The 18,243-nt window shown below is 36.0% G+C and overlaps 1 protein-coding gene and 1 long non-coding RNA gene across 2 annotated transcripts; both read left to right on the plus strand.

Annotated features, from left to right (window-relative positions):
• The first annotated feature begins 974 nt into the window (after positions 1-974).
• On the plus strand, positions 975-17,691 carry LOC139143314 (2-Hydroxyacid oxidase 2-like). The gene is made up of 5 exons (XM_070713545.1): positions 975-2,089; positions 2,310-2,461; positions 2,777-3,077; positions 14,321-14,551; positions 15,856-17,691. The coding sequence occupies exons 3-5, from the start codon at positions 2,868-2,870 to the stop codon at positions 16,033-16,035; spliced, it is 621 nt and encodes a 206-aa protein (XP_070569646.1). The 5' UTR covers positions 975-2,089; positions 2,310-2,461; positions 2,777-2,867; the 3' UTR covers positions 16,036-17,691.
• On the plus strand, positions 7,841-11,758 carry LOC139143315 (uncharacterized). Its single transcript, XR_011554572.1, has 3 exons — positions 7,841-8,142; positions 8,814-8,900; positions 10,036-11,758. It is a non-coding gene; the product is annotated as an uncharacterized lncRNA (long non-coding RNA).
• Positions 17,692-18,243: the final 552 nt, after the last annotated feature.

The raw sequence follows: 18,243 nt of genomic DNA on the forward strand, positions 1-18,243 counted from the left end.
GCCTGGCGGGTATTGTGCTATTCATACTAGTCGGCTTTTTAAACTTTTCCGCCGAGCGGTTTTCACTCTTATGCCATCGCTAGGTGACTGGGTGATGTACGTGGTGAGTTCGCATCCGATCGACAATGTAGAGGAATACTGAACTTTGCCGGCGTAGCTTCCGTATGGCAGAACATAGTCAGTATATGACCCGGGCAAATGTCGTGCTGTGCTCAAAGTGGCCAAACGTCATTTATTCACTCACGCCCCCTCTCATTGAACAATCACTTCTCAACCTTATTTCGGAAATATTTTTAGTATTTTTAGACACTAGATTTTACATCATACGCGTGTCAACAAAGTTTATGTCAAAACCATACTAATCCTACGAAAAATTTTAGCATTGATATACACTTTAATATTTTTATTTATTTATCTATTTATTATACATTTGTGTTTTTATTCATTTACACTTTAAATGAGTGGTCGATTAACTAGAGAGAGTAATATTGTTATTAGAGGGGAATGATTTGGAAAGGTTTCGTAATGATGTACCAACCTTTAAAATGGAGTTTTTCCTGAAGGAATCTTTCAACCGCTGTTTTTGAAAATAAAAAAAAAAAATCATGGGTCACTGTACAAAGCTAAGTACAACAGAAACAAATTACCGAAGACTTACCGATATTTGAAATTCAAAATGGCTGCCATCCCTGTGTTAACTCTATAGGGATAAATAAAATTTTCGTTTTGTAAAAAACTAAGACGGTGAAAGTTTTTCTATCTCCAAGGGCTTCGAAATGAGCCCTTATACAAGTGGTAGATCAGAAAAGAATTGAACAAATTTGAGGGTCCGAATATTCTTCCCAGAGGCGCATTGTACCTTTAAGTAACGGCTTATCAAGTTGAGTGCAGATTAGCAAGAAATTCCGTACACCTTCATTGTCCGAGAGTGGAAACGTCTTTTCCCCGTTCAAAAGAACAATTTGGAATATAGAAATACGTAAGAGTATAAAGCGTCTCTCATAAAGCTTATTATAATATAAATCATAAAGATAACAAGGTGCACTACCTATGTAAAACAATTACTGGCCATACCATAGCTAGGAAGTAAAAAATAACTTTCTTGCAGACCTACATCGTACAAACGAAAGCAGTCAGCAGAGGGAAAGTTGTAAGAAAAATCACAAAGTTTTTATAAAACTCATTTTCGCAAAGTTATTTTTTCGAGGTCCAGTTCGGTCGTAGTATACTAAACATAATAAAATTATCTAATGAACTTTGATCCAGTAATGTAATACTATCGGCCCTTTGGATAAAGTGATGAAACCTACGAATTGAACCATACAACGGTGTTGTGCATGACTATATCATTGCAGCAAGAATCAGCAAGAATGTAATACTATCGGCCCTTTGGATAAAGTGATGAAGCCTACGAATTGAACCATACAACGGTGTTGTGCATGACTATATCATTGCAGCAAGAATCAGCAAGAATCAGGCCAAGAATATAACCACTCTCAGAGTGAAAGAAAACGGAACCGGTAACTTGGACTGATAAAAAATCCCAATTTACCTTTATAATATTTATTTTATGTGGAATGATTATTTAGAGAAACTTCGATTTAGATGCATATATACACATTGCACTTTGATTTGGGTTAATGTCATCGTCTAAAAAGCACTGTTTACATCTGCAGAGTGTGAACGGGTTGCGGTCAGAAAAAAATTACAATATCATAGCTCTGTTTTTTAAGCCCCGCCTTTTAAGGCCGGAATTTGGCTGAGCGGTTTTGCGGAGCTCGGTTTTCGAACCCTTCTTTACCACGGGCGGGGATTTAGCCGAGTGGTTTTGACTATGATGCCTTTGATACATGACTTCATCTGCAACGAGAAGTGCATTCACTATCTAAATAAAGTTATCTACATGCCACATCAAGTGCAACAGCTTTAATAGTCTAGTTTTCATATCTAGGATTACTGATAAATTGGCAAGTGTGAAGGAATATGAGGATGTCTTCAAGTTAAGAGCGCATGAAATGGCATTGTTATATTTCGCCTCTGGCAGTGACGAAGAGATTACGTTGGAACAGAACAGGAAGGCCTTTAAAAGGTATTTGAAGACATAACTATGAACTCATTATGTAACAGATAATACTATCAAGTTTAAATTCATATCCATGTCAGGAAGGCTGCCCCTACAATACACTTTCTTCATTTGGTCTTGTTTTTAGTTTTCTTTCATGGATTATCCTTTAAATGACAATTTATAGCGTATGAAAAATACGAATAAAGATCCGGAGTACTAACTTGTGTCTGTATTTCTTTAACAGACTTCGCCTCAGGCCACGTCTTTTACAAGATGTGTCTTCAATTGACCTGTCAGCACCTCTACTTGGCCAGAGAGTAGATCTCCCAATATGCATTGCTCCTACTGCATTTCAAGCAATGGTACATCCCGATGCAGAAGTAGCTACAGCCAAATGTAAGAACAAAGGGAACGTCGAAAGTGGAGAGACTGGATATTGACATAGAATGGAGAATTATGATTGATCTATCAGAAAGTCATCAGCCCGACTACTTTTTTTTAAGTAGAGAGATATGAATCTCATAAACGGTTACCTGTTAGCGTTGATAGGTTGTAAAAAAAAGTTTCTTACCTGAATCGCTCATTTTTCGAAAGAAGTAAAAATTATTTTGCCGCATTATGTAATGATATTCTAATAATGAACATTTTCTAGCATTTCTCATAAAGTTTCTTAACACTTTGCAAACAGTATCAATGTGGTTTCTTTTGCAGCTGCAGAGAAAATGGGAACATGTATGATATTGAGTATGCATGCCAATAAATCTTTGGAGGAAGTAAAGGCGAAAACACCAAAGGGACTGAAATGGTTGAACCTCTATTTATTTCAAAATTTTTCGTGACTCTGGATTTGGTCAGAAGAGCTGAAAGTGCGTGTTACGATGGCCTTGTTTTAACCATCGACAACCCATGTGTCAGAAATCTTACTAAATATCATAATAAAAAGGAGTATCCTTCTTACTCTCGAAGAATTATTGATAACCATGGCTACGGGCATTTGGAGAAGTATTTACAGGTACGTTTATTCAGTTTATGCTGAAAGTCATCAGGTTGTTAGAACTTAGAATTCAGATTTGCATTCATTAAAATAACTTTCCCTTGAAGGATTTACAACAGCACTGTGGGACTATGATTATGGCGTGTAATCAATTTTGCATTTGGTGGTCGGAAGGATCCGAAGGAAGATAAAAACAGCAATTCTGCAAAAAACACGACGAAAAACATTTTCAAATTTCCGAAAAGGCTAGATTTCATGATATTTTTACAGAAAAATTATAAATGGGTACTAAATTTCTCTTTAAATTCATAAATTTCTGAGAAAATAACAGCATGAGGCATTTGCAAATCACTTCCTTCTATTTGTACCACAAGAAAACTGATTTACATCATTTTCTGGTTGCAAAATGTAGTAAATTTGTGCCATGGAAATAATCGAGGTTTTATCTTACTCATTTACACAGCAGTACCTTTCACTTTGAAATTCAGATTATTTTTCTGTCTCTCTAATCCAGGTTATAATTCTAAGGAATATCTCAGAATGCGATAAATGATCAAGGAATTACAGCTGAAAAAATGAAACTGCCAAAGTTGCATTGTTAAACCTTCACTTTTTCAAAATATTTTCCATTTATGTCTTTTTTCTATGTAATGCAGAAATATTTAAATAAATAATAGCATTCAACGAGTTCAATCCCAAGTCTAGAAATAAATTGACAAATTGCCTTAGAAATTAATACATTGTTAAAAATTTGTGATTATCATGAAGTCAGTTGCAGGACATGTCTTGCAACTGAGATGGATGTCAGTTGCAGGACATGTCTTACAACTGAGGTGGGTGTGTCAGTTGCAGGACATGTCTTGCAACTGAGGTGGGTGTGTCAGTTGCAGGAAATGTCTTGCAACTGAGGTGGATGTGTCAGTTGCAGGACATGTCTTGCAACTGAGGTGGGTGTGTCAGTTGCAGGACATGTCTTAAAACTGAGGTGGGTGTGTCAGTTGCAGGACATGTCTTGCAACTGAGGTGGGTGTGTCAGTTGCAGGAAATGTCTTGCAACTGAGGTGGATGTGTCAGTTGCAGGACATGTCTTGTAACTGAGGTGGGTGTGTCAGTTGCAGGACATGTCTTGCAACTGAGGTGGGTGTGTCAGTTGCAGGACATGTCTTGCAACTGAGGTGGGTGTGTCAGTTGCAGGACATGTCTTGCAATTGAGGTGGATGTGTCAGTTGCAGGACAAGTCTTGCAACTGAGGTGGGTGTGTCAGTTGCAGGACATGTCTTGCAACTGAGGTGCAAGATTTGGCACAGCAAGTGTTGGTTCAAGCGAGGTGAATGAAAACTCAATGATGTTTACCATGGGAAAAATCACATGAATTAGGAACATAAAGTTTTTTCTTTGAAAAAAGTCATGTTTAATACCTTGTGTTTAATACTTATTATGAAAATACATTATAAATCTTAACTGTATTACAAGTATTGACTGGGCAAGAACATATTGCACTCATGCAACGTGTCAATGAATAACATTTGTACTTTTCAATGACAAATTTCAAACAAAAAAATATTGACAGAGCATTTCAAGAAACTCCCAGACAGGCTACATTGCAATGGTCATCATGAAAAAAGCTATGTACATACATATATAAACAATATAAAACAATAATGATAGCAAAGAACATTATTGTCAACCTTATAAATAGTCTACATACCAACATCAATATTATCTGTTAATCTATTTCAGGTAGCAAGAAAGGCTATTTTAAATAAAAAACATACATTTTTTAAGCAAGTTACCACAATACAGACTTCAAACTCTCAGTGTAGTACATATTAACTGTCATAGAAAAATGCATAGGTGTATAATCACTGAAATTTGGTACCTTTGAAAAATACTCAGCTTTTTTTCAAATTTAAATTTTTATCTCAGGTTCTTTCCTTGATTTTAAATTAAAATTGCCAAAGTATGAGTATAATCAACACTGTTTATGGCATATTTGTAGTTTGGATGACCCCATTATGCTAATATCCATCTGTAAAATATTGATGTTTGTGTAACACAGTTATCAAAAAGTAACAACTGGTTGCATACCAACCACACTCAACAGGAGAAAAACTGCTGTGCATTTAATTAAAATAACCCTTTAAAATGCGTTGGAAAAAGATCTGTAGTGTTTGTTGTTTGGTTTGCCAGAAAAGTCAAATCTAAAAAAAACATAAAAAAGGCCAAAATGCTGAAATTTCTGTATTTAGGCTATTTTCAGGCATGTATCTAGAGGTCATTAAGCTATATTTTCTCAAAAACTCAGCTTTTTTGAACTCTCAGCAACATTATGAACCGAAAAAGATTACATTTACAGCTGTCCTCCATGTTTTATGCAAGCAATGACTTCCTAAACTTTCACAGATATGCTTTTTCCTATACAAACATTTTGGCAGGGAGTTGGGGTTATTACAGTCTTTCCCAAGCAACTAAGAACAATTTTGCTGATCTAAATGTTATCACAATACTGCAATTGGTTTGAAAAGTTTATCCTAATTTTACTTCAGCTGGTGTACTGAGTTGTTGATGTTGTGGTAAAATTCAAAGAGGTTGTGTAACAATACTAACAGTGGGTAGTAAACTACTGTCTAACATTAGGTGATCATCTTGCAATGCTTGCTCAAAATAGTCTACATTTTAAAAGCAGGAATATTACTTGATTCACACTCCTATCTAAGCATGGCCAGTCTTCCCTTTTCTCTATCTACAAACTGTTAGCTGAAAATACACCATGATTCACAGAAAAAGAGATATACCTACACCATGTACACCACAAGCTGTACAAGAGAAAATTGTTTAAAGCTAGTCAATACCACAAACACTGTCAAGGTTTGTGTTACATTCAAACATAAAGGTGACTTCATCAGTTGGTTTCTTTGTGTAGTTCCAGAGCTGAATCCCTTATTCACCCATAAACTTGGACACCAACTGGGGAAAAATAAACATTGTCTGTTTTTGTTTTGTCTGCAGCTCAATTAACTTTTGAAACAACTTCCCAAACCAATTATTGTAGTGTAATAACATTTTGATCAACATTATCATTCTTAGTTGCTTGGGAAAGAATGTAAGCTTTATCCATGCATACATCACTGTCATACTAATGTGCCTAAGTGGACCAAAAGAACCTTGCCACTGTTGACAAGCTCCAGCTTGATGAATTTCCAGAGCTTGACGGGCAAAATCCAGTAATTTGTGTAAAAAAATTATGAATATTGTAAGAAAAAGACTCCCTAGCTTAGCAGTAATTTGCCAATTTTCAGATCATTTCTATAGGCTGCATATCTGGAGTGCCTTGATACCCAATTTTAATTATCTTAGAATATCAATTGCTACCAGGTTTTACATGTGTCAATACTAGTTTTACCTGACGCTCTAGTCTTTCCCACTACCTTCTGAAGATTTCTGCTATCCAAATTAAGTCGATCAAAGTATTTAAAACATATAAATTACCCAAAACTGAGGTCATTGCAAGCAATTTATGAAAAAAATAATAGAAAGATCAGCACAAAGATGCACAGTAGCACTGCGTATGGTTCAAACAAATTTTTAAAGATTAAAAAAACTCTTACATGTAATTATTTGACCTTTTCTCACACATTTAGCTCAATTATTCAAACTATACCACATAAAATCCCATTACTCAGTACTGTTGTTCAAAGTTTCTTCAAAACATTTTCGTTCTTCAAAACATTTTCGAAGACTTGGAATCCAGAGTCAAGAATGTAACTTCACTCAAAAGTTCTGTCTTCACAATTACCTTAAGATATCAAAACTGTTTCTCACACCTTCTATTATTAAATCTATCTTTATCAAACTGATCCAGGTCACCCCTTGGAATTTACATATCAAATTTTACAGCAATTGAACAAGAAGTAGCAGACAAATACATGTATGCTTCTTGCTGAAAATGTTGATGTGATAAGCTTTGTGTTGCTGACAAAGTTGTACACTAACAGGGTGAATCTAGGAACTAAAAACCAAACTTAATCTAGTAACTGACTTATGTAAACTGGAATCTCAGCATTAAATTATTTATCATAAGCACTGTAACAGTACATAGTACAACACACCCAAACATGTCCTGTAATGAAGCTTGTCAAGGATTTCTGTTGAATTACTGTTCATCTGAGTCTGTATCTTCACAAGAGACAGTACCTGATATCACTTCACACCATACTTTGCAAAAGTTCACACATCTCTCCCAATCGTTGATGCCAACAACATTGAGACCGTTTCTCAATCCTAACACCAGGCCACTTCCTGTAAAAGAAAGGACAGAAATGACAGAAAGTTAGACAAGGGAAAAGTACAGGTCCTAGGAATTATTTTTTGGGGAAATACTAACTCTTGGAAGTTTAATTTTTCATCATGTATTGCAATGTCAGAAATACCCTACAACTCTTTCAGTAATGGGGAGACTTCCATTGTCCATTTGTGGGTTATACTAGTTGTCAGCATGATTACTTGTGATACAGGTTTGACTACCGTCTGCATGAGCCCAATTATCAAATAATTTTAAATCTCAGATTACAATGTATAAGGGGTTGAGACATAGTCTTAAATATTTATTTGATATGTAAGGTATGTGATTCATTTGCTCAGAAATATTTGTGATTAAACATACCTGCACCACACCTTCCATCTAACATCCATTGACCTCTATGAGCAAATTTTTTACGATGATAAAACATTTTTGCAGCATTGTTTCTGAGCAATTGGTAATTTAGAAGACAAAAACAAATTTCTCGTCTAAATTGACTGAAGGTTCAACCACTGCCCAGTTCATCACATTCATGCCAGGGAGAACATGCCTTGTAGATCTCGTCGCGTGATAAATACGGGTTTCGGCGCCGGCCGACCAGTCACACATCGGAGCGATGCGATGGGGACGCCATTAGCCATTACATAATCTGAACCTCGACCGTCATGAATACGCTGTATGTGCAGGAAGTTTGACTAAATCTTTTCAGTGATTCCTCTGTCTGTCAGCTTTACCAAGTAATGCTTGTGAATGCACAAGCTGACGAGCGAAGCGTGAATCAAGGTAAATGTTATATTTGTTTACAAACCATTGTTTACAAATCCAAGCCCCTCTGATTGTGGAAAGAAGGCCACAGTCTGTATACAATTGGGGGGGGGGGGTATGTCAATATATTGAACATTAGCAAACCATTTTTGTGACCAAACAGAACTTTGAAATGTGATCCATACTTTTATTACATTGTAGTAAGATCACTTGATTGCTTTTCTGAGCTGTATGATGATTTGTAGGTTATTACTTGTGTGACAGGAACAGTAGAGTTTGAGATACAGAAGTAATCATTACATTATCAACTCTTTATTTACTGTATTTACTTTTGCCATACAAACTGTCAGGTTTAAGCTTACATGATCCCAGGAGAGACAAACTGCCCAGTTGTTATCATGATTTAGCAAAAACCTTCCCTAGGCAAAATTCACAAAAGAAGCCCATCTTTTCATTCTGGGTGCTGAGTATCACATTCCATAAATATTCCATAGATAATTGCAGAACTTTGTCATTTCTCATACCATACATATACTTGTATACTGTAATTATTAATTTTATAGACAACAATCCAACTCCACTTTCTGTGATGTAATAAGGTGTAAACTATATCATTTGAGTGTTCAGAGAGGGACTGTGATTTAGATCACTCTTCCAATATATGACTCCTGTACAATTTTCTTTTCCAGGATTGCTAATCAGAGATGATGCATCAGAGACTTATTACATGTTAAAGAAGGCCACCAGTACACCAGCCCTTCAGTAATCCTTAAAACGTAAGTGTGATCTTTTGTCAAAGATAAAATTTGATCAAAGTCCTCTTTCTTGCCAGTAATAAGGCTACATGTATGTTCACAAACACTTCTGAAGGGGATAGGGGGGGCAGTGTTCTGCCAAACTTTTGCATCAGTTAGGTCTGAGGGCCAATGGAAGCTCAAAAAGCGGTCACTGTTGAAAAAGGGGGTCATTCTCAGACAATTATACACTTTATTACGTGCCATACCTGCAGGGGTACCCGTGTTGTTGTTGTTTGGAAGTTCAAACTCACACTCAAAGTTTCTGCAAGTACTGTGGTTTTATGGTCCTACACAGTCGACATGGCGAGCAAGTGTACTTGTTCCGAAATTCATGTTGGCATAGGTCATGGTATTCTGTTTATTATTATGCTTCATGCATACTTTGCAAGACATTGAGTTCCTTTTTACATTGTAGTGGAGCCAGCTGAAATCGTGTAACCATTTTTCATGAAAATGTTGAACATGCCTCAATGAAGGCTGAGTTTCCGATGAAAGCTGCTCAATGTTTTGAGACTGCACTATTTCTCACTGATATGTTTCCAATGTGGATGGCTCTGATTTGGTAAGCATTTGACATGGTACAGTGTTGAAATGCGATAAAAAAATCATCAGGTTTGGTTTCAAACAAATATTATATATATTCCAAAATGTTTTCAATGTTTAAGAGTACCATGGTTGTAAAAAATTGACACACTTCCTACCATCTGGTCATTGTATATCTCATGCAAAGATGGTCAATACACAGGGGGCGGACTATTTTATCACCTGGGAGGGGGTCCTGGCAGATCGAATAAAAAAGATAATGTACCTCATCCATCTTCCAGACATCCCATCCCCACCCCCATATCAAATGGTCCATCCCTGATGTCTTTTTGCATGCAATTAACCCAGTGTATATCAGTTTTAAGATGTCAAGTAAGCTTTAGAGTGTGCAAAGGCTTAAGTAATATTCATGGCATCAGGTTTCTTCAGCCAAGGCAACAGATTTGTTTTGTGTTATTTTTTATAGCTCAAAATATTTTTACATCATTAAACAAGTGACAATCATCTGAACTTGTGTAAAATAATACCTGGAATTTGGACAGTAACGCAAATCCTCATATTAACTTGACAGGAACTGGAATTTTAGCAGCAGTAAATGTTGGAAGACACTGTATCTACATGAACAGGAATCTTGAGAGGCTACACATTGTCTGCGACATTTTAGGTGCAGTGATGGACATTGAATCTGATGAATGAAGACCATCTTGTTAACCTGTTATCTGAGGTGTATAGCGAAAGGTGATTTTACTGATTGGATGAATTCTGCTGTCCATAATTTTACTGTTCAATCATCTGTCCACTGAATTTGGTATAACAGTGTTTAAGCTGTTTTGAATAATTTTCTTGTTTCTTTCTGTATGTCAGTGTTTAATGTGGAAATGAGCTTTATAGATCAAACAGTTTCAAGGTCACATTAGGATAGTCCTTGAGAGATTTAGGGTCACATCTTGATGGTTCCTGAAAGTTTCAGGGACTCATCTGGATGTTCCATCTCAGTATTTGGTGTAGGTAGATGCAGGGTTTGAGATGTGAATTTGTTCAAATGAACACATCAGTGTCAAAAATGTGCAAATGAGGTAAGAAAAAGTGAAATCCTGCAAATGTGCAGGAGTGATGGCATGCCAGTAAGAAAAAGGCCAACTCCACTGATCTTGAGTCATTTCCTGTCATTGTTTATGAACTTTTACATATTAACAGTCCTGCTGAAACCATAGACAGTAGAAGGGGGGGGACCGTCTATACTCAAACTAAGAGGGGCTTGTTTCTGCTATGCATGTTGCTAAAGTTGACCTACAGTACCTAAAGTTTCAGACCTTAATTACTTTTGTCATTCTTGTTTTTCTGGTTTAAATATTTCTTGTTGTTTTTCTGGTTGTACTGTGCAGAAATCATTGTCATAACATCAACGTAGAATTTTCCTCCACTGAACAGATAGAAACAACATTTATTGTTGATCATTGGTAACCCATACTGGTATATACCAATTCTGATCAAATTTGAGCGACACCGTATAATTGCGGTATTTTTCTTCAATTGTTAAGGAGAAAATATGTCTTTAATTTTACATACATTCACTTAAAAGTAATCAGTGATTGAACTGTTAAAGCTGTTCAATTATTAATCTTGAGTGAAATTTTAATTTAGGTTATTTTCAACTATGTTGATGGATATAGCTTCTTATCTCACATGGCTTTATTGGGAGGCAGTTTAAAATCACATTTTGATTTCTTCACTATCAAATTTCAGAGTTAGATTCAAGCTTCTTTGTGAAGGCTTAATAAGCCTAAATGTAGGCATGAATGCATATGTGTCAGTATGTGTCTAATGGCAAGGACACATTAGTTTAGGTTTATTCTAGACTGATGATTTCATTGCAGTGGACATGCAGAGGAATGTAAATACTTGAATAAACAGCATTAACAAAAGGTTATGAGTTGAAGTATTGATGATGTTCTTATATTGTAATGAAATGTGACTCAGTATTTGTGAAATATGTTTTTACAGTTGTTTACGTCAAAACTTGATCTTTTTACACAGTTTAAGAGTGCCATATGAAATATAATGGAACTCAGTTTGGTACCCTTATGTGATGTAATTTTTCAGATGACATTATAATTTATGGAAACTTTATTATTTCCTTATATTTTTTTCAAAATGATTTCCTTGAAAGGCCCTAAGCAGGTGTTCTTTTTATGTTTCAAGATTTGATTTGACATGACAAAGTTTGGTTATAATTAGTTATCTTGTTAACAATACAATCATTTCAACAGTGAATAAAAGTCCTGTTTAAACTTATATATCTTCAACTGGTTTTGTGATTAACACCTCAGTTACAAGACATGGCCTGCAACTGACACACCCACCTCAGTTACAAGACATGGATTGCAACTGACACACTCACCTCAGTTGCAAGACTTGGCCTGCAACTGACATACCCACCTCAGTTGCAAGACATGTCCTGCAACTGACACACCCACCTCAGTTGCAAGACATGTCCTGCAACTGACACACCCACCTCAGTTGCAAGACATGTCCTGCAACTGACACACCCATCTCAGTTTTAAGACATGTCCTGCAACTGACACACCCACCTCAGTTGCAAGACATGTCTTGATAGTGAGGTAGGTGTGTCAGTTGCAAGACATGTCCTGCAACTGACACACCCACCTCAGTTGCAAGACATGTCCTACAACTAACACCTCACACCCCCTTCATCAGTACAGTTGCAGTTATTTTAGTCCCAGTTAGAATGTTGTTTGTTTTTCAAACTTTTTCTAAGCACAAGCCAAATTTTTATATATTTTTTTTAATTTGCTTCATTTTTTTGGAAAAATATGAAATTAACATTTCTGAACTTATGCCCTAATTATTTCCCCATAAATTGTGAATTCTGACGGAAGCTGATAGAAACGGTGCATGAATCTTAGGAATTAACTATAAAAAAATTAAAAAGAATATTGTTTTGAAAAATATAAATATTTATCAAGGAAAAAGAAGAAGAAAAGCTACTTTTCGGAAATTGGAAAATACTTTTCGGGCTGTTAAATGTATCTTCGCATCAACACATGCTATGTTACCAATGATTACAGAGGAGTGGCTCAACTGAAATGAAATCTTGTACTTATTTGTATTTTTGCAATAACCGTATTATATGCTAGATCTCTTCCCGCTGGATTATAAAGTAAGGTTTTTTTAATAATTCGGAAAAGCTCCCTTCCAAGCGGTTCTATTTTACATGAAAATTATGTAACTCTTGTTACCGTTATAAGTGGTATTTACATTTTTTATCTTTTTTATCTCATTTGTCCCAGGTGATATTTGATTTTTGCTTTCACTAGACATAGCCTGCAAATGATAGCATATTTTTCTTCTACAGCTGGCTTAACAACAACCTACCTTCACATAAATTTAGTTATCAATAACTTTGAAAAGTTGTACAAGCTGCTACCAAGGTCCCGATATTCACGTGTTTTCCGTACATGGAGCAATTGTTTTGACATCTTTCAGCCTATTTGTTTCAGATCTGGTGAGCAGGCAATGGATATTGATGTAATGCCCTTCTTTTAGTTTATGCAGTCGGCTTTGATACCGGCGGCCATTGTCTAAAATTCATTCATTAAGTCATTATTCGAACGTACCTTAACTGATTTTCAAAGAAGGCATAAGTGTATATTTGTTTGTATCACGGAAACTGTAATTTTTTAAAAATACTATGCCAAACATTCTAATCGACCAGTCAAAGGTTTAGACGTCCTTATTAGCTGACTTGGCATAATAAGTTATCGAATGCCAATGAACGACAGAACTTGCAGAGACGCCCCGAGACGACGTTCGACCATGACCCGATGACTATAGTTAGACTAGTGTAAGACATAGAAGTTTACTGTGTAACTTGTACGTTCATCAGCTGATAAAGTACGACGATTTAGAGTATTTTTGTGTACCTGTAGCCGTCTCTTCTACTTCGACGTTCTACCCAAGCGTGTACGTATCAGCAGCCGACGATAGGTATCCGACCACGCCACCTGACAGTACGTCTGTTTGTGTTACGGAAACTGTACTCTGTTTTCAAAATACTATGCCAAATATGCAATCGACAGTTAAAGATTTATATGGCCTTGTTACTTGACTAGGTATTATAAATTATCGAATGCAAATGAACGACAGCACTGCCGTCGACTTACTATCATGAGTAGCAATCGATTGACTGTATTGAGTGACGAGTTCAACAGTTCATAGGAACATTCCGTCAGTCACTTTTAAGGCAATTATAATACAATAGCCATATGCCTTCACCTATATTGCATGAAGTGTACCAGTCCTTTCAAATATTCTATATAAAGTAAACGGTAAGCGAATATGATCACTTCCCAAGTCTGTTTACCTGCAGATAATACTCTAACGACATTTGAATGCCAATACATCCGAAACCGGTAAATTCACTGTCGCTTTACTCACATCAGTCCGAGACTGATATGTAAAACCAAGATGAAAACGAACAAGCATTTCATTGATCGCACCCCTAAACGAAAAATCTGGGCGCATATAGATGGACATAGCATCTGTAAAGGACTTGGTCACGTATAACTTTTTGACAACACCGGGTTACTGACTGTTTGAGGAGGTAACATTTCAGAAAGGTATGCACCACAAGAACAGATTACATATGTTTGTAGTCATCTTCAGTGATCTAAAGTGATCGATAGAAAGATTCATTGTGTTAGCTCAAACGTTTAGTAATAAATAGCTGAGCGCGAATGAATACATTTAAAAAGTCGAATTTTAATTGAGACACTTCTCATGTCTAAATTAAGCATGAAAAAATTGAGCTGTATGATTTGTTTACTGTCTTTCAGGGTTACGATTTGGGCCCACTACGTCCGAATGGCCTTCCAGGTAGTATAAGGATTAGAGACCTGTCTGCGACTTGGGAATACCTTGATTGGGTCCGTTCAAAAACAAAACTGCCAATCATCATCAAGGGTGTTTTAACAGCCGAAGACGGCATATTGGCAGTCAACCATGGGGCAGATGCCGTCATTGTATCGAATCATGGAGGACGGGGACTTGATTCCGTACCAGCAACAGTAGGTTACTCATACTGTACACCTTTTTTCTGCAAGCGAAAGAGCTTTACAAAAATGTAACTTGCCATAACACACCTACTGAACTTGAATACCAAAGAGTTTACCTTATATAAAGGTGACTATTGTTGACTATATTCGCTATTATGTAAAGATGTCAATTGTTGTCCTTTATTTTAGTTTACCCTCTAAATTGCTTCTAGTCATTTAAAATCAGATTGCCGACAATTACAGATCTGAAGACGTGATTTGATCCAGCCAACTTCTGGGGTATTACAGCTTTTTTCCGTATGAATGTAATTGTTGAGCAAAGTACCCTAAATTTGCATTAGCCGATACACACGTGCATATGGTACCACATGTACATCAGAATTAACTATGTAAAAATGAGATCCATGTTAAATAAAATTTGTTGAACTATTCTGATTTCCAGTTCATATGTTTACCTTAATCTGGTTTTGAGTGATAATGTGTTAAAATAGCCAAATTCTATGTTGACGATTGTTCCGTGTATTATGTATTTCCTCTTGACTGAATCTTTTTGTTGACGGAAATGATTATAAATGAATTAATCATATTCCTATTTCAAATAGGACTCATTTCAGATGTTCTGAGATAACCTGAGCATTAAAGTAAACATATTTGTATAAATATTTATTAAGAGTTGAGGAGTAGAAATACAAGATCTCGATGGCCGATAAAACATACTGTCTTGTTAAAATAATTGCTTGCCAACCTTTGCTTTTAGAGTTTAAAACTCTGTAGCTTTTGAAAGGAGGGATACTTGTTAATATGATCATAGTTGCGCTTCAATAAAGACCGAAGACAATTGATAGGGTAAAGTGTTTAATATTATCAGTGAGAAAGACATGAGCTGTACAGGCACAAAATTATCATAGCAACAATACTGCCATCTTGCCGAAAAAGACGTTGAAATACGCATAAATTGCATTTAAAAACATGTGCGTTATCTTACTTCAGCAAACGAGACAGTTGTTCAGCTCAACATAAAATATAATGTGATAGGAATATGAATTTCAAAAAGTGCACATTAGTGTTGCATTAACGATTACAATGTATCGCTCAGAATATACCATTGAGTCATCGCCAGTGCTGTTGGAATTGTTGTCGTCAAAACTTGAAAGAAGTGTATTCTGATTGCATTTTAAAAATAAGATAGAAAATGCACAATTTGTACAAAATCAGATATATAACACCAATACAGTTTATCCTTATAACTAACATTGCAGTCAATTTTAAATAAAGTCTATATGAATTACCATATCCTCAAATGTTTAATTATTCAGATTGAAGCACTGCCTGAAGTTGTCAGAGCTATTGGTGACAGGGTTGAGGTCTACATGGATGGTGGGATACGTAATGGCATCGATGTATTCAAAGCATTGGCACTGGGAGCAAAAGCAGTGTTTGTTGGTCGACAAGTTCTGTATGGACATGCGCACTCCGTGAGTACCGACATAATTTAGGCATTTCACTTACTCGTAATCGTCTGGTCACAGAACTTTTATGAAAACCTACGGTATCATAAAATGGTAACTTTTTCAAACAAGGCGAAAAATCAATGAGCTGCAACACTCGTGACTTCCCCTAATATTTTGTCTTTTACTTCTGTGAGAACTCAATAATATGACAAAAATATCAAAATCAGAAAATTTGTAGATATTGTGATGATTTCCTTCGAAGGCACCACATCACGATTCTGCAATGTGTATTTTCGACTTTTCGACCAAAACTCATTTCTTAATCTTCAAGCAATGTAAACATCGCCTTCACGATTTATTCGCCCTGTACATATTATTGAAACCAAAAAATAATTACCATTCTTAAATCTTCTTCCATAAATATACTTTTCTGATGATGTTGAAATTATTCTTTTACGTAGAATGTGTTTAACTTTAATATGGAGTTTCCTTATAATTTTAGGGTGAAGAAGGTGTGCATCATATCCTAGAGATCTTAAAGTCTGAACTTATTCGGACGATGCAATTCGCAGGCGAGTTAGTCAAAGTGGTCTTTTAACTATGAGTTAAACATTATGTGAAAGAACAAAGTCTGTTCCTTAGATTTTGCATTGCTAGCGTACCTTCATTTTACACACGCGTTCAATAATTGAGGAATATTTTTCTTTCTCTTTCAGGTTGTCGATCATTGTCAGATATCAGGCCTTCATTTGTGGTGCATAAATCCCATTACGCAAAGCTATAAAGTGATCTTCATTCGAAATTTTGAAAATGATGGTACATTGTGCAAATTTTACTGTAAGCAGTAAAACACGATCTTCTTACAAAATCTACCATTTAAGGAAAATAGTTTCAATACTGAATGTTGGAATGTATAAAGTTAACAAGATTTGTATTTTAGAATGACAGTATATGTAGTTGTCTGTGCACGGACGGCCAATATATCTACATTCTGTTTTGTTTTGGATTTGTTCTTGTCTAGTTATTGTTTACATCTTTTGAAATTCTTGAAATAGAAGCTCAATTTTTTAAAGTCGGATAAATAAAAACTAATCACGATTCATAAAACTGATGTATGCTGTAAAAAAGAGAAAACTTTGAAATCATGGCCCGCTACCTCCGCTACCCTTCGCTACCCAAAATCTCATTTGCATAAATGAATCATACCCCGAAAGCTGCAATAATTGGTGTCTGGAGTTTTCTATTCTGTTCAAATAGTATTGCCGGCTAATCATTGCAGGACATATCTTCATTAGCGATAAGTGAACAAATTTCCATACAAAACTGCATTGCAATTGTACGAAACTCATTCTTTCCTTGTTTGTTGTTTGGATAATATGAACCAGGGTCTGGTCACATGACGCTCCCGTCAGACCACAGCTACCTACAATGTAGCCTGCCGATAAAAAGACACTAGTGTCTGCACAGAAAGTAACTTGTTGACGCTCCTTTTCCCACTCCGCCTGGTTTATCGTTTACAGCTATTTACTGAAAGGATATGATGGTTGTTTGTAGCGATTGTTTTATAACATGTATTTCTATTGGGTAGATATTATTTTTTCAATATATTTTGCACGTTGTTACATTTAACATCAAAGGGACTGTGTTTGGAATTATCTAATAAAATTACGTTTTGCTCTTGGAGTAGAAGTTTGAACATTACCGAATTGTGTAACGTGCATAACTTGACTTCAGAAAAAAAGAAAGACATGCAATTAGCTAACTAACCATCAGAATTACAAACTTAAATAATAATAATACTACGTATTCAGATGAAGAAACCCATGGTGCACTACAAGTCATTTTACTGTCTTTTGTCCTGGCAAAGTTTCCGTGGTTGGAACAAAATTAATTCGGAATTTTAATATTTGAAGAATGACAATTTCGTTCCCATCAAAAAATAGATAGGGTGCCCGGCGACGGAGAACTTGCCTGCAAAAATCGACCAACATCAACAATGCTAAATAACTTGCTCACCATAATTGTTGCTTGACCACAGGAAAATTGAACAGAACTGACAACGTGTACGGCTCTATATCAAATAGTGTTTTGTTGTAAAATGTCTCTACACATTTCCCAAAGATTCACATGCAGCGCAGATTTCGTGCACTTCAAGTTCAAAGCCCGGCGATGGGGGCTCAGGGGATCGCTAGAGATCGTTCATTACACCTGGTCAGTTTTTCTTACTTGGGATCACACAACTGTAAGCAAAAG

This window comes from Ptychodera flava, chromosome 11 (assembly GCF_041260155.1).
Source record: "Ptychodera flava strain L36383 chromosome 11, AS_Pfla_20210202, whole genome shotgun sequence".
NCBI lineage: Eukaryota > Metazoa > Hemichordata > Enteropneusta > Ptychoderidae > Ptychodera > Ptychodera flava.

Bases quoted from the DNA above. Each gene is read 5' to 3' on its own strand.
- LOC139143314 (XM_070713545.1), top strand. From the start codon at position 2,868: ATGGTTGAACCTCTATTTATTTCAAAATTTTTCGTGACTCTGGATTTG. The intron at 3,078-14,320 runs GTACGTTTATTC...ACTGTCTTTCAG, and splicing joins ATTTGGAGAAGTATTTACAG to GGTTACGATTTGGGCCCACT. The intron at 14,552-15,855 runs GTAGGTTACTCA...TTAATTATTCAG, and splicing joins TTGATTCCGTACCAGCAACA to ATTGAAGCACTGCCTGAAGT.